Genomic DNA, 17,495 nt, shown 5'->3' with positions numbered 1-17,495 from the left:
GATGTTCATATTATAAAAGTTTCCTTAAACAATGAATTAATCATCCCTTAATTTATGTATTTTATAAATTTGAGTTTTATGTATTATATTGGACCTGTCTTTTTTTTTTTTAAGTAACAAATTTACAGTAGCAGTAGTCTTGAATAACTTCTCTGTAAGTTTTATACCTGCTATTTTCTAGTTGTTTGGCCAAAATAAAGAGATCAACCTAAGCTTCAGTTTCTTCCTCTTTTGGTATAATACCACCTTTAATGAGCATCAGCTATATGCTAGGCACGGAAGTGGATGTCTTATATACCATTTAATTTTGCCCTTAAAGTAACCTAATGATGTAGAAATCATCTGATTTTACTGAGAAAGAAATAGAAATTAGAGAAACTAATAACTTGCTTAAAATCATTCAGCTAATGATCGGCTGAGTTGGGATTTGAATCCAAGCCTGACATTAAAGCCTATGATCTCAGACATTGTTATATCGCCTCACGTATCACATATATATTTGTGCACATGCATGCTATATCCTATTCTCACAGGATTGATGCAGTGAGTAAATGACTTAAGATATGTAGATTATAAATTACAACATTATAAATTAAAACATTTCATTATAAATTAAAACATTACCCAAATGTAAGGGGATGTTTTACTACCTTCAAGTGGCTCTTGGAGAACATATGCATTTAACTGGACTGCATTCTTAGGCAGGGTCATCTGGACATTTTCTCCAGCAGATATGACCAGTTTCTTTATAACTGCAAACAAAGAAAATATACAAGAGATAAGAAATTAGACTCGCTCAGCCAGTGTGGCTCAGTGGTTGAGCATCGACCTATGAACCAGGAGGTCATGGTTCGATTCCCGGTCAGGGCACATGCCCCAGTTACCGGCTCGGTCCCCAGTGGGGAGCGTGTAGGAGGCAGCCAATCAACGATTCTCTCTCGTCTCCCTCTCCCTCTCCCTTCCTCTCTGAAATCAATAAAAATATATATATATATATATATATATATATATATATATATATATATATATATATATATATATAAAGAAATTAGACCGAAGCTATCTCATTTCTATCCTTCCTTTTGTGGCCAAATTTCTTTGATAAACAATATTCAGCTACTGCCTTCATATCTTCATTATTTATCCACTTTAATTGCCTGAAATTTGATTCTGCCTCCACTTTTCCACTGAACAGGATCTTCTGAGGCCATTAACAAACTGCTTCTTGGCAGATCAAATAGCTTTCACCACCCTCATCCTTCACTTCCGTGGCATCTAATACTGCTGACTGCCTCTATATATTAAAACTTTGCTATCATGACACCATATTATTCTACTTTTCTTCTTTTCTCTAAGTTTTTCTATACTGTATTTTAACTGTGGTCTACCTTTAAGCTCTGTTTGTATAGAGCTCAATAAACAGAGCTTAACTGTTTCAAGAATCATCTTCATGCTGATAAATAATTTTCTAAATAAAATACATATATGGCCCTAACCGGTTTGGCTCAGTGGATAGAGCGTCGGCCTGTGGACTGAAGGGTTCCAGGTTCGATTCCAGTCAAGGGCATGTACCTTGGTTGCAAACACGTCCCCAGTAGGGGGTGTGCAGGAGGCAGCTGATCAATGTTTCTCTCTCATTGATGTTTCTAACTCTTTATCCCTCTCCCTTCCTCTCTGTGGAAAATCAATAAAATATATATTTAAAAAAAATACATATATGAAGGCCCTGGCCAGGTAGCTCAGTTGGTTGGCACATCATCCTGATACTCCAAGCTTGTGGGTTCAATCCCCGGTCAGGGCACATGCAAGAATCAATCAATGAATGCATAAATAAGTGGGACAACAAATCAACGTTTCTTTCTCTCTCTCAAGTCAATTAAAAAATTGATATGAAGTTTCTAGAAGAAAAGCATGTGTCAATCACAAAGCCAGATTTATTTCCATTCCAACTTGCAAGAATCTTCACTATTCTTCCTTCTGTTAGCTCTCCCCACTCTAATCCATTCTGTTTTCCTAAAATACCCACCATCATTAGTTTTTCTAAAATATTCACCCACCATGTTACTCTCCTACTCAAGATGCCCACCCCACCATGTTTAAGGCCAAATTCATAACCTGGTACTAGAGAATCATTATCCTCTAATGATTTCTACCCAATCCTGTCTCTAGTTATATTCATGCTTTTTACCCAATTCTGTCTCTAGTTATATTCATTTTCCGTCTTGTGTTCCCATTGAAGTCTACTCTTTAAAAAAAAAAAAAGTATGTATTTATTTTAGAGAGAGAGGAAGGGTGAGGGAGAGGGAGAGAAACATCAATGTCAGAGACAAACATGGATTGGTTGCACTCCAACTGGGGTTGAACCCACAACCTGGGTATGTGCCCCAAACAGGAATCAAACTAGTGACCTTTCTGTGCACGGGACAACAGTCAAACAACTGAGCCACACAGTCAGGGTATTGAAGTCTACTCTTCGGGAATTCAACTGGGGTGTGAGTTTTCTTTATTCTAAATACAGTACTTTGCTTTTAGTTCAAAGCCACTCTTCTCTCCAAGAAATTTTCCCAGACCATTTCAGTTCAAACTGATCTACTTCTTGAACTACTTTAGCATTTTTTGAACACCACATCAGTTAATAGCTATATACTGTCTTTTATACTATTCACCAGCTATTTCATACATGTTATGATTTCTCAACTTTGACACTTTGGACCAGATAATTCTTTGTTGTGGGGAAAATTGTGTCCTGTGTATTCTAGGATGTCTAACAGGATCGCTGGCCTCTACCCACCAGATGTCAGCAGCACCCCCTTCTCCATAGTTGTAACAGCCCAAAATATTTACAGGCTGTTGAGAAACACTGATTATATTAATCTTATTTCTCTGCCAATAATTGTTCATTTGGTATGGGACCTTAGAACTAGAGAGCTTAAATCAAATAACTGGCTAGTCCACCTACCTTTCAAGACTAAACGTGAGAAAGCTTCCTAGACAAATATGAAATTTGAAATTTATCTGTCTGCTTGGGAACACTGCATGCATTGGGAGAAATAAAACCATCCAATATTTAAGCTTCACCATTTAGACACCCCAGGAGGTGGAAATAGAATTCTCTGAAGTTACTCTCAAAAAAAGAAAAGAAAGAAATCGCTATGCTCAGAGAAAGTATAATGGACAAAAATGCAATACAGCCCAAACCTTTCACAATTATACCAAAAATTACAGGCATTTTGTCTGAATAAAAAGGTTACTTTAGTGCCACAAGATTAAAACCCAAATTTTTACATTATTTACAATTTAAAAAGACCCTTGGAAATTAAAATTTGGCAAAGAATCATTTTTACTGGCTTTGCTTCACCCTTTTGACTTTTTTGGGAGTTGAAGATCAACTTGGTTTCCTTGATTAACCATTTCCTGCTAATACCTTAGAGCAGCATTTATGAAGCACAGACTTGTTCAGGCAATATTCTAAGTATAAATCTTCCTATGGGTTGCTTTAAAAAAATAAAGATGCTGTCAAAATCAGAGATAAATATCTGGCCTACACTCAGCTATACAGAAGACAAATAGGTGCACAGATCCAACTGTTTCTTCCCAGTGGCCTCTGCTTGCTTGATTCCTTGAACATTACTTAATTGAATTTTATGCCTTTAAGTCCCAGGCACAGTGGAATCTGGCTCTGAGAAAATGAGCTTCATAAACTCCCATAGGTTGGGGCCTGTTGAGAAAAGGACCGAGAGCCCCCAATCCTATGATTACAGGGATACTTACAGGATTATTTTTTCTCTAACCTACAGAATTAAAAGGCATGCTTCCCTCCTTTCTTTCCACTAAAAGGGAACATTTTGATCAAATGTTCTACTTTCCCATCCTATCTCCATGGGCAGAAGCAAAGGGCCTCACCTGGAAATGGTGCGGAGGTGCTCTGGAAAGAGGTGTGTGGGGTAGGGGTAGCATAACTGTAGGAGGGAGTCACTGGCAGAGGGATAGCAATCTGGGTTATCCCAGGGTTTTTTACTTGCTGAGTGCTAGACGTAGTACCCAGATCCTCTGACGTCTCAAGTTGGACTGATACAGTCTTTGACCAAACAGGAATCTCTCCAGCCAGATCTGTGGTTAAGGGATTGGAAATTGTAACTGTCTTGTGGACCTAAAGAAATGCAAAAATTCAGTTGAGTAGGCAAAGTTATACAGCCTGTGTTTTAGGTTATGTCTCATAAAATAATTGCACATTAAATGTTTTTAATGCAAAGCTGTCAAAAATATTAAAGAAACTAATCTCACCATCCAAACTAAAGTGTTAAAATGATGATATAAATCTTCCTAGTCTTTTTTCTATGCAAAGAGTTTTGCTTACAACAAAATAGTAATAATCATACTATGTATAGTACTTTTATCTTCTTTTCTCACTTAACATTTATACTCAATCTTTCTACATATACTTATTAAGTACCTATTACGAAACAGACCTTCTGGATCCAAAATATAAATATAACATAATCACTGTAGTCAAAAGTGCACAATCTAACGGGGGAGAGAGAACTTAAAACATAGTAAGCCAAAATGGTAAATATATTTGTAAAAGTTATGATGAACCAAAGAAACATAATCTGAGAGCATTTAACTCTGAAAGGGAACATGTAAAGAAGGATGTTTAAAATAAAGGCTCTCTGGCTCAGCCGGTGTGGCTCAGTGGTTGAGCGTTGACCTACGAACCAGGAAGTCACAATTCAATTCTCCAGTCAGGACACATGCCCAGATTGAGGGCTCGATCCCCAGTGTGGGATGTGCAGGAGGCAACTGATCAATGATTCTTTCTCATCAATGATGTTTCTATCTATCTCTCCCCCTCTCTTCCCTCTCTGAAATCAATTTAAAAAATTTATAAATAAATAAATACATACATACATACATGCATGCATGCTATCTGGAGGAGGAGAGTCCTGAGCTGAGTTTTAAAAGGTAAAACTAGACAAAAATCTGAGGTGAGAGATGAGTACAGGTACAAGAAATGAGGTTAACATGGTGTGTATTGGGAACTGAGAATCATAAGCAAAAAGAAAGGCAGGAAGTAATGGAAAATGAGTCAAAAAAGATAGTCAAGGGCCAGACTAAAGAAGACAGAATATGCTATTTTAATGAGCCAGTTAAGGGTGAGCAATTAAAGGGTTGTATGCAGGGAAGTGACAAGTTCAGCTTTGTTTTAAATGGATCATTCAGGTTGCTGCCCAGTATATGAGTTTAAAGAAGACAACTGCAGGAATAATACTTAGCAGAGTACCGTATTCATCCAAATGAGAAATGATGAGTGCCTAAACAAAGGTGGTGGTATGGATTTTTTTAAAAATCAACTTAACTGAAGTATAATTTACATAAAATTAACAGCACACATTTAAAGTGTATAGGTCAATGAGTTTTGAAAAGTGTATACACCAATGTAACTGTAATCAAGAGAGAACATTTCTATCAGCCCCAAAAGTTGGTTTTTGCCCCTCTGCAGCAAATTCCTGCCTCAATCCTTAGGCTCAGGCAGCCACTAATTTGTTTTCTGTCACCTTTTACTAGTTTGGCTTTCTTATATTTCATATTTTTAAAAAATCTTATAAATACTATTTTTGTTTTTGGCTGTTTTCATGCAACATGTTTTATTTTGTTTTTTAAAAAAATATATTTTATTGATTTTTTACAGAGAGGAAGGGAGAGGGATAGAGAGTTAGAAACAATGATGAGAGAGAAACATCGATCAGCTACCTCCTGCACACTCCCCACTGGGGATGTGCCCGTAACCAAGGTACATGCCCTTGACCGGAATCGAACCCGGGACCCTTAAGTCCGCAGGCCAATGCTCTATCCACTGAGTCAAACCGGTTAGGGCTCATGCAACATGTTTTAAAGATTCAGCAATAATTGTGCATATCAGTAGTTCATTCCTTTTTATTACTAAGTAATATACTATTATAGAGATATCAAAATGTCCTTATCCATTCATCTATTCATAGATTTAAGTTGTTTTCAGTTCTTATAAACAAAGGTGATATTAATATTTCAATACAAATGTTTCTGTAAACATGTTTTCATTTATTTTGGGTAAATATTTAGAAGTATGTATTGCTAGTTACATATAAGTGTTATGTTTAACTTTATTTTTTTTTTAAATATATATATTTTATTGATTTTTTACAGAGAGGAAGGGAGAGAGATAGAGAGTTAGAAACATCGATGAGAGAGAAACATCGATCAGCTGCCTCCTGCACATCTCCTACTGGGGATGTGCCCGCAACCCAGGTACATGCCCTTGACCGGAATCGAACCTGGGACCTTTCAGTCCGCAGGCCGACGCTCTATCCATTGAGCCAAACCGGTTTCGGCATGTTTAACTTTATAAGAAACAGTGAACTGTTATACAAAGTGGCTGTACCATTTTGCATTTCCACCCAAAAATGTATTAGAGTTCCAGTTGCTCTACAACTTCACCAATATTTGGAATTCATCTTTTTATTTCTTGTTACTCCAATGGTATCTCACTATGACTTATTCTGCACTTTCCTAATGACTAATGAGGTTGAACATATTTTCATGTGTTTATTGGCCAGTCATATATTTTTCTTTGGTTAAGTTTATTTAAATCTTTGTTCAATTTTTTACAACTTTAATAAGGTATAACTGAAACACAATAAACTGAACATATTTAAAGTCTACAATTAGGTAAATTTTGACATGTGTGTACACCTGAGGCCATCACCACAATAGGATAATGAACATATCCATCACATCCAAAGATTCCTTATGCTCCTTTGTAACCCCTTCTCTTCCCTCCCTCTTTCCCAAACAACCACTGATCTGCTTCCTGTCACTTTAGATTAGTTTGCATTTCCTAGATTTTTATATAAATGGAATCACACAGTATAGCTTCTTTCACTCAGCAAAATTATTTTGCTCTTTACCCATGTTGCTATGTGTATTAATAATTCTTTTCTTATGACTGCTGAGTAGCATTCTGTCTGATTCATTCACCAACAGATGAACAATGGATTTGATTCCAGTTTTTGGCTACTATAAATTGAACTGTTATAAATATTCCTCTACAAGGCTTTGTGTGAACATATCCTTTATTTTCTCTTGGATAAATATCTATGAGTAGACTGCTTGGTCATATGGAAGATATACCTTTCGATTAAAAAAAAAAACACAACTGCCAAACAATTTTCCAAAGTTTTGTATCATTATATAGTCCTGCCACCAGTGTGAGCATTCCAGTTTTCTACAACCTTGCCAAAATTTGGTGTAGGAAGTCTTTTTAAAATTGTAATCCTCACCAGAGGACATGCTTAGAAAGAGGAAGAAAGAGAGAGAGAAAGAGAAACATCAATGTGAGAGAGAAACACTGATCGGCCGTCCTCTGCATGTACCCTGACCAGGGATCAAATCCACAACCTAGGCCAGTGATGGCGAACCTTTTTAGCTCGGCGTATCAGCATTTTGAAAAACTCTAACTTAACTCTGGTGCCGTGTCACATATAGAAATTTTTTGATATTTGCAACCATAGTAAAACAAAGACTTATATATATTTTTTTTTTTTTTTTTTATATATTTTATTGATTTTTTACAGAGAGGAAGGGAGAGAGATAGAGAGTTAGAAACATCGATGAGAGAGAAACATCATCAGCTGCCTCCTGCACACTCCCTACTGGGGATGTGCCCGCAACCCAGGTACATGCCCTTGACCGGAATCGAACCTGGGACCTTTCAGTCCGCAGGCCGACGCTCTATCCACTGAGCCAAACCGGTTTCGGCAGACTTATATTTTTGATATTTATTTTATATATTTAAATGCCATTTAACAAAGAAAAATCAACCAAAAAAATGAGTTCGCGTGTCACCTCTGACACGTGTGTCATAGGTTCGCCATCACTGACCTAGGCACATGCCCTGATTGGGAATGGAACTGGCAACCCCTTGGTTCATAGAATGCTCCACCAACCTAGCACTCGGCAGGGCAGGAAGTCTTTTTAATTTTAGCCATTATTAAGGTATATAGTAGCATCTTATTGTGGTTTTAATTTGCATTTTCCTAGTGATTAATGATGTTGAGCATCTTTTCATGTATTTGTTGGACATTGTATAACTTCTTTGGACAATCTGTTCATAATATTAGTTTTCTAACTGAGTTATAAAGAACTCTTTATATATCCCACAAATAAGACCTTTGTTCGGCAATTAATTTGTAAATATGTTTTCCCAGATTGTAGCTTGACTTTTCATATATCTTGGTAGTATCTTTTAAATAACAAACGTTTATAATCTTGATGAGCTCCAGTTTATCATTTTTTCTTTTTTGTTTCATGCTTTTAGTGACTCATTCATTCATTCAAGATCACAAAAATGTTCTCCTGTGTTTTCTTCTACAAGTTTTATGGTTTTCGCTCTTAAATTTAGGTCTATGTTCCATTTTAAGCTTATTTTTTATGTGTGATGTGAGGTAAGGGTCAAGGTTCATGTTTTTCCTTACCATTATCCAATTATTCCAATACCGTGTACTGAAAACAGTATTCTTTCCCCACTGAATTGCCTTGGCACATCAACTGACCTTATTTGTGTGAGTCTATTTCTGGATTCTATTCTATTTCATTGATTTAGTTTATACTAATACCACTGTTTTGATTACTGTAGCTTTATAGTAAGTCTTAATGTTAGATAATTTAAGCCCTCCAATTTTATTGTTCACTTTCAAATAATTTTAATCATTCCCAACCCATGAACATGAACATGATTGTATTAGTTTCCTAGGGCTGCCAGAACAAGTTACCACAAACTTGGTGAGTTAAAACAACAGAAATTAATTCTCTCATACTGGTAAAGGCTAGAAGTACAAAGGCTAGAAGTACAAAAAGCATGGCCACATTTCCTCTGAAATCTCCCTCTGTGCCTCTTCCAGCTCCCAGAGGCTCTTAGCATTCTTTAGCTTCTGGCAACATAATTCCAATCTCTGTCTCCATTTTCACCCTGGCCTTCTTTCTTGTGTCTCTGTGGGTCCAAATTTCCCTCTCCTTTTTCTTATAAAGATGCCAGTCACTGGATTTAGGGCGCACTCTAAATACAGGATGATTTCATCTCAAGATCCTTAACAAATTATACCTGCAAAAAACCTAGTTCCAAATAAAGACATATACTGAGGTTTCAGGTGTACATGATTTTGGGAGGAACACTATTTAACCCATTACAATGGTATATCTCTCTCCATTTATTTAATTCTTTATTTTCTCTCAGCAATGCTTTATAGTTTTCTATAAAACTATTTCATGTTTTTTGGATGTTATAATACATTTTAAAACTTTAATTCTCAATTATTCATTGCTAATATATAAACACAATTGATTTTTGTATATTGATCTTATATTCCTGCAACCTTGCCAAATTCACTTAATTCCAGTAGCTTTTATGTACATCGACTGGAATTTTTCTAGGTACATGATTATTTCAACTGTGAATAAAGGCAGTTTTTTTTCTTCATTTCCAAATTGTATTTCTTTCACTTTCTTGCATTATCACATTGGCTAGGACCTCCAGTACAATGTTGAATAAAAGTGGTTAGAAAAAAAAAGTGGTTAGAACCATTCTTTGTTGTGTAATTATTATCTCATTTTCCTTTAAATCTTTGAACACAGATTCTTTTAATTTTTAAACATATTTTAACAGTTCCTCTGAAATGTTTGCTAAGTCTAACAGGTGAGTCCACTCAGAATTCATTTATGTTGATTATTATTTTTCCCCTGAGCATGGGTCACACTTTCTTGATACTTTTTTGCATGTCTTATAACATCTGGTTACAAACTAGAAATTTTAGATAACATATTGAAGCAACTCTGGATTCTGTTTTATTTTTCTGAAGGGCTATTATTTTTAGTAACTTCCCTGTACTTAAACTAACTATCTCTCTCTCTCTCTCCTCTCTCTCTTACACACACACAGTATGATTCCATTGATGTCTCTGCTCAGTTTTCTTTTTAATTATTTTTACTTTAGCCTGGGTTTCTAGGTATCACCTTAAGTATCTGCATAGTTTAGCAGTCAGCCAATGGTTTTGGTAGAGGTCAAACACCTGAAGCTTATAAAGCTTCACCCTCTAACTCAGTGGTTCTCAATCTTGGCTGCACATTAGAATCACCTGGGAATCTTTTTAAAATCCTGATTTCTGAGCCTCATCCTCTGGAAATTCTGTTTCTTTGTTACTAATGTTGTGGCCTCACCCCATAACAAAGAAACAGAATTTCCGGAGGATGAGGCCCAGAAATCAAGATTTTAAAAAGATTTCCAGGTGATTCTAATGTGCAGCCAAGGTTGCAAACCACTGCTCTAACTAATCCATCTGTGTACTGCTAGAGGCATGCATTCAAAATTTCAGCCAATTCTTAAATCTCCCTAGTTGTTTTTTTAATATATTTTATTGATTTATTTTTATTTTTTTACAGAGAGGAAGGGAGAGGGAAGGAGGAGGGTAGAGAGCTAGAAACATCGATCAGCTGCCTCCTGCACACCTCCTACTGGGTACATGCCACAACCAAGGTACATGCCCTTGACCGGAATCGAACCTGGGACCCTTCAGTCCACAGGCCGATGCTTTATCCACTGAGCCAAACCAGTTAGGGCTCTCCCTTGATTTTTGCTTTTTATCAGGCTCTCTTGGGTCTCTCTTGAACATGCAGATAGTTTCTCAGTCAGCTAGAGATATGTAGAGAGCTTATCTTAGCCCTTCCGTGACTCTCTTTTTAAATATATTTTTTATTTCAGAGAAGAAGGGAGAGGAAGAGAAGTAGAAACATCAATGATGAGAGAGAATCACTGATCAGATGCCTCCTGCATGCTCCCCACTGGGGATCGAGCCCGAAACCCAGGCATGTGCCCTCACCAGGAACTGAACCGGGACCTCCTGGTTCATGGGTCTATTTGCATATTACACTTTTATTAGATAGGATTTTTTTATTGATTTCAGAGAGGAAGGGAGAGGGAGAGATAGAAACATCAGTGATGAGAGAGAATCATTGATCAGCTGCCTTCTGCATGCCCCCTACTGGGGATCAAGCCCACAACCCGGGCATGTGCTCTTGACTAGAATCGAACTCGGGACCCTTCAGTCCACAGGCCAATGTTCTATCCACTGAGCCAAACTGGCTAAAGCCCGGCCCAATCAGAAAGAAGTACTCATGCTAGTGGTTGTAGGACAGGTATTTCAGCTTCTTCTTGTCATATTCAATGGGCTGCCATTCACCCAGGACATCTGGATCCTTCTGAAAAATGTTGGATTTGGCGTGATGCCTCACCAGTTGGGAGAGGCACCCTTTAAGTGGCCAATGATGAACTTATCGATGATGTGGTTCTACATGGACTTCTTTCAGACAGAGAGGTGGCTGTAATCGTGTTGCAGCCAGCCAGCTTGGGCCTGAGAGGTAGCAAGGACAAAGGGTGTGATGACGGTTGGGATCCAGCCATTGCCGAAGTAAAAGATGGTGAACCAAGCGATGCTCTCCATGATGATGGTGGGCCAGGAGGAGGAGGAAGAAAAGATGCTTGCTCTTGAACAGGTCATGTCCTCAGCAGTCTTCTTCAGGGCCTGGAAGTCCTCGGTGATCTGGGAGTTCTTGCCCCGGTCCTGGCTGGGTTCCTCTGGGGCCAGCTCACCAATCAGCAGGGGCTTCATGAACTTGCACACAAAATCAAGGTCACGGTGAAGGTGCAGAAGGCATCTGTAGCATCTTCCCCTGTGTAGTGCCCAATGACCTGGTGGCCTCCCCGGGTGCCAGCTGGACCATTTGGTGGTGATGTAGACCTTGTGGGCGATGATGAGTCACTTGGTGCAGAAGATTGTGCTTCTGAATTTCCTCCCAGCTGAAGGTGGGCACCAGTGCCTTGTGCTTGGTGGCCCCCTCACCCTGGTTCTTCTCCTTCCCCATGTTGCTTATTGACCAGGATCCCTCATGTACTGAGGCCTCAGTTGCCCAAGTTCTTAATTTTTCTAACAAAAACATCACGGAACAGATAATTAGATTGGCAAGTGTTTTCTATATCTTTTCCAATACTATCTAGAATCAATTTATTGACCACTTCTTTCAAAGTCCTTGTCTGCACCTCTTGGGTCATGATTTCCATCATCTTCTAGATTTGGTGGACCTGTTGATGCTGAGCACAGGAGGTCTTCCAAATCTGATTGCTGCTTTTTTTTAGTAAAACCCACACAGAATAGAAGAAGGAAATAACCATCGGTAGTCTTGACATCAACATGAGCTTCAATCATGGTCTGCCATTTTTGGCTCATGAACCCTTTGAGTGCCAACCAATATCCTAGGAACTATGCTAAAATTGCCAAGGCTTTTTTGCTGATTTTACAGCAGTTTAGGAAAAAAATTATGACTTGCAAGTAAATGAAGTTACATATTCAAAAACTTAAGGAAACCTTTACCACATTGACATATTTAGCAATATCATCATCACTAATAAAAGCAGACTTAGAACTGGACGCCATTTCGAAGCTTTGATAGTGCTCCCGGCACTTTTGGCGAAAGACAGGAGGAGTGCCATCGCGCTCCCCAGCACTCTAGGGTGAGGCAAGTACATTTTGTCACAGGAAAGAGCCATCCACAGGAAATTAGTCAGGCCATTTTTGCCATGAATATCCTTAGTAATTAGCTTGAATTTTCTAAATGCAAATTCATCATTCTGCAGATCAGGTAGGCTCACTTCAAAAACACAATCCATAAGCCCTAGCCCAGCAGCTCTCAACCTGTGGGTCGTGACCCCTTTGTCGGTCGAACGACCCTTTCACAGGGGTCACCTAGACCATCCTGCATATCAGATATTTACATTATGATTCATAACAGTAGCAATATTACAATTATGAAGTAGCAACGAAAATTATTTTATGGTTGGGTCACAACATGAGGAACTGTATTTAAAGGGCCAGAAGGTTGAGAACCACTGCCCTAGCCAGTTTGGCTCAGTGGATAGAGCATCAGCCTGCAGACTGAAGGGTCCCAGGTTCGATTCCGGTAAAAGGCACATGCCTGGGTTGCAGGCTCGATCCCCAGTGGGGGCGTGCAGGAAGCAGCCAATCAATGATTCTCTCTCATCATTGATGTTTCTATCTCTCTCTCCCTCTCTGAAATCAATAAAACATATACAGTGGGGCTTTGACTTACGAGTTTAATTCGTTCCGAGACCGAGATTGTTAAGGAGCTCATTAACTCAAATTACTCTATCAACTCAATGCAAAAAATCGACCGAGAGACAGCTGGTATCTCAAAAAACTTGTTAGTCGGGACACTCGTAAGTCAAGGCCCCACTGTACATTAAAACAAACAAACAAATAAACCCACAATCCATGAGACCATTAGATGCGATTTTGGTTTCCTTGAGTTCTCCTGACTAGTGTTTTTCCAATATTTCTTATTGGAAAGCTGGTGCTTTCACTGACCACCATGATACTGCTCACACAGCCAAAAGGAAATTTCTTGTCACGTGAGCTGGAGTGATGGAGGTAGAGAAAGATGGAAGAAACCCCAGGAAGAAGGCTACAAGACTCCCACTGTACTTGCTCAAAGCATTACCAAGATTAAAGAATAAACACTTTTGGGGGGCGGGGGCCAGCCCGTCTCAGCGAGCCTCAGTCTGCACTGCACTCAAAACTGCCACTATGGCCGCCTACAAGCTGGTGCTGATCCGGCATGGGGAGAGCACATGGAACCTAGAGCACTGCTTCAGTGGCTGAACCTGGTAGGGCACGAGGAGGTGAAGTGTGGCCGGGCAGGTGCTGTGAGATGCCGGCTATGAGTTTGACATCTGCTTCACCTCAGTGCAAAAGAAAGCAATTAGGACCCTCTGGAGAGTGCTGGATGCCATTGACCACATGTGGCTGCCTGTAGTGAGGACTTGGAGTCTCAATGAGTGGCACTATGGGGGTCTCACAGGCCTTAATAAAGCAGAAACTGCTGCCAAGCATGGCGAGGCCCAGGTAAAGATCTGGAGGCACTCTTATGATATCCCACCATCACCAATGGAGCCCGATCATCCCTTTTACAGCAGTATCAGTAAGGATTGCAGTTATGTAGACCTCACTGAAGATCAGCTACCCTCCTACGAGAATCTGAAGGACGCTACTGCCAGAGCTCTGTCCTTTTGCAATGAAGAAATAGTGCCCCAGATCAAGGAGGGGAAATGGGTACTGATTGCAGCCCATGGCAACAGCCTTCGGGGCATTGTCAAACATCTGGAGGGTCTTTCTGAAGAGGCTATCATGGAGCTGTACCTGCCGACTGGTATTCCCATTGTCTATGAACTGGACAAGAACTTGACGCCCATCAAGCCCATGCAGTTCCTGGGGATGAAGAGACAGTGCATAAAGCTATGGAAGCTGTGGCTGCCCAGGGCAAGGCCAAGTGAAGGCGAGCAGGCAGATGACTTTCCCAAGGACACCCTCCCTCCCATCCCATTTCCTCCCATCCCATCTCTTCGGTGCACATGTCACACTGACCACGTCTATAGGCATCTTAGGTTGTACCTGCAGATGGGGACAGGTGGCTCCCAATTTTGTTTTAGCCATTTTGTCTCCTGTACCCACTCCCTTCATGCAATCTAGTTGATGGCACCTGTGGGGCATGGGTCCTCAGTCCAAGCCGAGGGAGACTCTTATCTAAGAGAGTCCAGAGGAATAACTCCTTTTAACTCCATTTTTTTTTTGCTAGTGTTTTGTTTATTACTAAAGACCTGCTTGAGAGTAGGGGGATAGGGAGGAGCCATGTTAAGGCATCACCAATGAGGAGAGGCAAGAGAGCCTGTTTGTGTTCCCCAAAGCAGTACTGGGCTATTCTGTAAGTCAGGTGAACTGACAGGGGCTCTACGTCATTCCAGTGGAAGATGAATGCATGGTGATTCAAACATTTCCTCCTTGACCCAGAAAAGCTGGCTCCAGAAGATTGGGATCAATCCTGAATGTTTACGTGTTGCATTTACTTTTACCAAAAAAAGTATATCTATATAAAATGATACAAAACAAAAACCCTTCTGGGGTTTTTAGTGGCGGTTGAACTATTCCCACATGTGGTCATCACAAAATAAGCCATTTCTCACACCAAGGTAGGATAAGTTTCTTGACTTATAGGAGTTATCGAATGTGTTTTAGAATTCGTCCCCTGCCTTATTGTCTCATGGCAGTGAAATGTCTCTTGATCATGTGCAGGTGTGTCTTTCACTGTGTCTGAGTTCTGAATCATGTTCCAGTTGCTTGGCCCTGCCACTTGGGCCCAGTAAGCATTTTTAGCATAACTACTACATCTTTTTCAGATCAGTATAATAAAGGAGTGATGTGCAATAAAAAAAAAAAAAGAATAAACTTTCTCAAGATTAAACATTTCTCGCCCTAGCTGGTTTGGCTCAGTAGAGCGTCGGCCTACGGACTGAAGGGTCCCAGATTTGATTCCCAGTCAGGGAACATGCCTGGGTTGCAGGTTCGATCCTCAGTAGGGGGCGTGCAGGAGGCAGCCAATCAATGATTCTCTTTCATCATTGATGTTTCTATCTCTCCCCCTCTCCCTTCCTCTCTGAAATCAATAAAAACATATTTTAAAAAATTGTTTACATTTATTTCTATTGAAATTCCTTAACTGTTCACGCACTAAAACCATTCTCCCTCCTTTTTTGGGGGGTTAATCCTCACCTGAGGATATTTTTCCCATTGCTTTTCAAAGAGAGTGGAAGGGAGGGAGCGTGGGGGAGAGAAAGGGAGAACAGAGAGAGAGAGAGAGAGAAACATCTATGTGAGATAGACACATGGATTGGATGCCTCCTGTCAGGGCGAGGAACAAACCGCAACCCAGGTACATGCCCTTGACTGGGAATCAAAACCTTGATGCTCAGGCTGACACTCTAACCACTGAACAACACCATCCAGGACAAAACCATTTTCCTTTCATTTCCTTTGGTTCTCTGAACACACTTTGAAGTCTTTGACAACTAACTTGAACATCTGAATAACTTAGAGAGTCCATTTCTATAGACTGCCTTTTCCCCCGAGTACAGGTCACTTTTCCTGTTCCTTTGCATGTCTGAGAATTTTTTGAATATTTTGGACATTCTATCGCATACATGTACTGACTTCTAGATTCTACTTGTTTTTCTTTGAGATTGTTTGGGGTGTGTTTTTTCTAGTAGGTAAGTAACTTATCTGGACTTAAACTGTAGACTTTGCTTCCCCTGCAATGTGCAGCAACTGAGACACTGTGGAATTTTTTCAGCTCCTTTATTAGCCTGACCCCCTGCAGATCTTCTTGAGTAATCTGATGATTGGCCAAAAATTTGGCCATAGATTATCTCAGATTTGGTGGGGCCTGCTCTCACTGTGCTTTCTTTATTCTGGAGATTACTCCCTAATTTTTCAGTCTTAGACTCTGTCTTCTCACACCTCGAGTCAGTAAGACTTCAGATTTCTGCCATCTGAGCTACACATGATTGGGAAATGCATTCAGTTAAAAAAGCAGGAAACTCATAGAGCTTACCTGGTGTAGGTTCAGTCAAAGACAGAATTCTGACTTTGATTTCTGCCTGCTTTTTCACCAGGCCTCTGGAACCTTCCCACGTTTAGAGGTTTCCCCAGGGCTTTTAGTAGTGTTTACAGTCAGGTTATGGCTTTCACCCTCTTCTATGGTTTTACTTACTTTCAAGGGTACCTCCCCTTATATTTCCAGGTAATTTATCTACACTGAACTCTGTTCTTTGCCACCATAAGAAAGTAAGACTGAGGTTTTCCACTGCCACTTTCCTCTGCTGTGGGGGCTGGTAAATGCCCTCAGGCAAAAAAACTTAAAAAGCTGCAAACTCATAATACTTATCATTTCCAATTACTGTTTTTTTAAAAGCTAGAGATTTATTGTTATTTTGTGATTAATAACTGTCAAATTGGTTATGACACTATCCCACACTGTATACCACCATTCGCCAGTACAAGTTTTTAAACCAGACTGAGGCATAAGGCAGAGAGGGCAAAGACACATGAGTAATCCTGAACAACTTCCTCTAGCCATGCCTTCACCTTGACCTTCATACAAGTTTTCCTCCTGGGGAAAGTGTCAGAACAGTGCATGGCTTTTGACCCTTTTTAATAGCAAGCAACTTACAGAAGTAATGCAATTCAACTCGTATTTCCTTTGAATTTTATTGGTCTGAACTCATTTTAGGTAACTTTAAAATTTTAATTTCCTGTACATGAAACTATAATGACCTAAGAGAATAATGAACCAGAGTCAGCCAAATATATTACTGACCCAAAGTTATGTTTAATTGGTCCTAAAGGAATGTACCACACCAACAATTTGAGATTTAGGCAAACAGAACTTCTCTGAGGAGGAAAGAAAAAGGCTGTAGAACAGCCAAATGTACTCAACATTGTTAAAATGGCTCTTGTTTATCACCCCTGAATGATAAACTTATCATTTATGTTTACTACATTATA

General features: G+C 39.5%; 1 protein-coding gene and 2 pseudogenes across 9 annotated transcripts in view; 1 reads left to right on the top strand and 2 right to left on the bottom strand.

Moving 5' to 3' along the window:
* The window catches only part of KIAA0319L (KIAA0319 like), a 113,767-nt gene that overhangs the window by 34,816 nt on the left and 61,456 nt on the right, over positions 1 to 17,495 (bottom strand). For 8 of the 9 annotated variants that reach the window (XM_006094177.3, XM_023758469.1, XM_006094178.3 and 5 more), the window contains 2 exons: positions 3,904 to 4,150; positions 651 to 752 (listed from right to left, as the gene is read on the bottom strand). In XM_006094177.3, coding sequence (XP_006094239.1) covers positions 651 to 752; positions 3,904 to 4,150 — 349 coding nt within the window. The remainder of the gene's footprint in view (positions 1 to 650; positions 753 to 3,903; positions 4,151 to 17,495) is intronic. The other variant, XM_014460448.2, reaches the window with a different exon arrangement.
* Positions 8,950 to 12,017, bottom strand: LOC102435651 (annotated as a pseudogene).
* LOC102437516 lies at positions 13,686 to 14,431 on the top strand (annotated as a pseudogene).

Source organism: Myotis lucifugus, unplaced genomic scaffold, assembly GCF_000147115.1.
Source record: "Myotis lucifugus unplaced genomic scaffold, Myoluc2.0 scaffold_131, whole genome shotgun sequence".
NCBI classification, from domain to species: domain Eukaryota; kingdom Metazoa; phylum Chordata; class Mammalia; order Chiroptera; family Vespertilionidae; genus Myotis; species Myotis lucifugus.
Note: the sequence above shows the minus strand (reverse complement) of the source record. Positions and strands in the feature narration are given on the sequence as shown.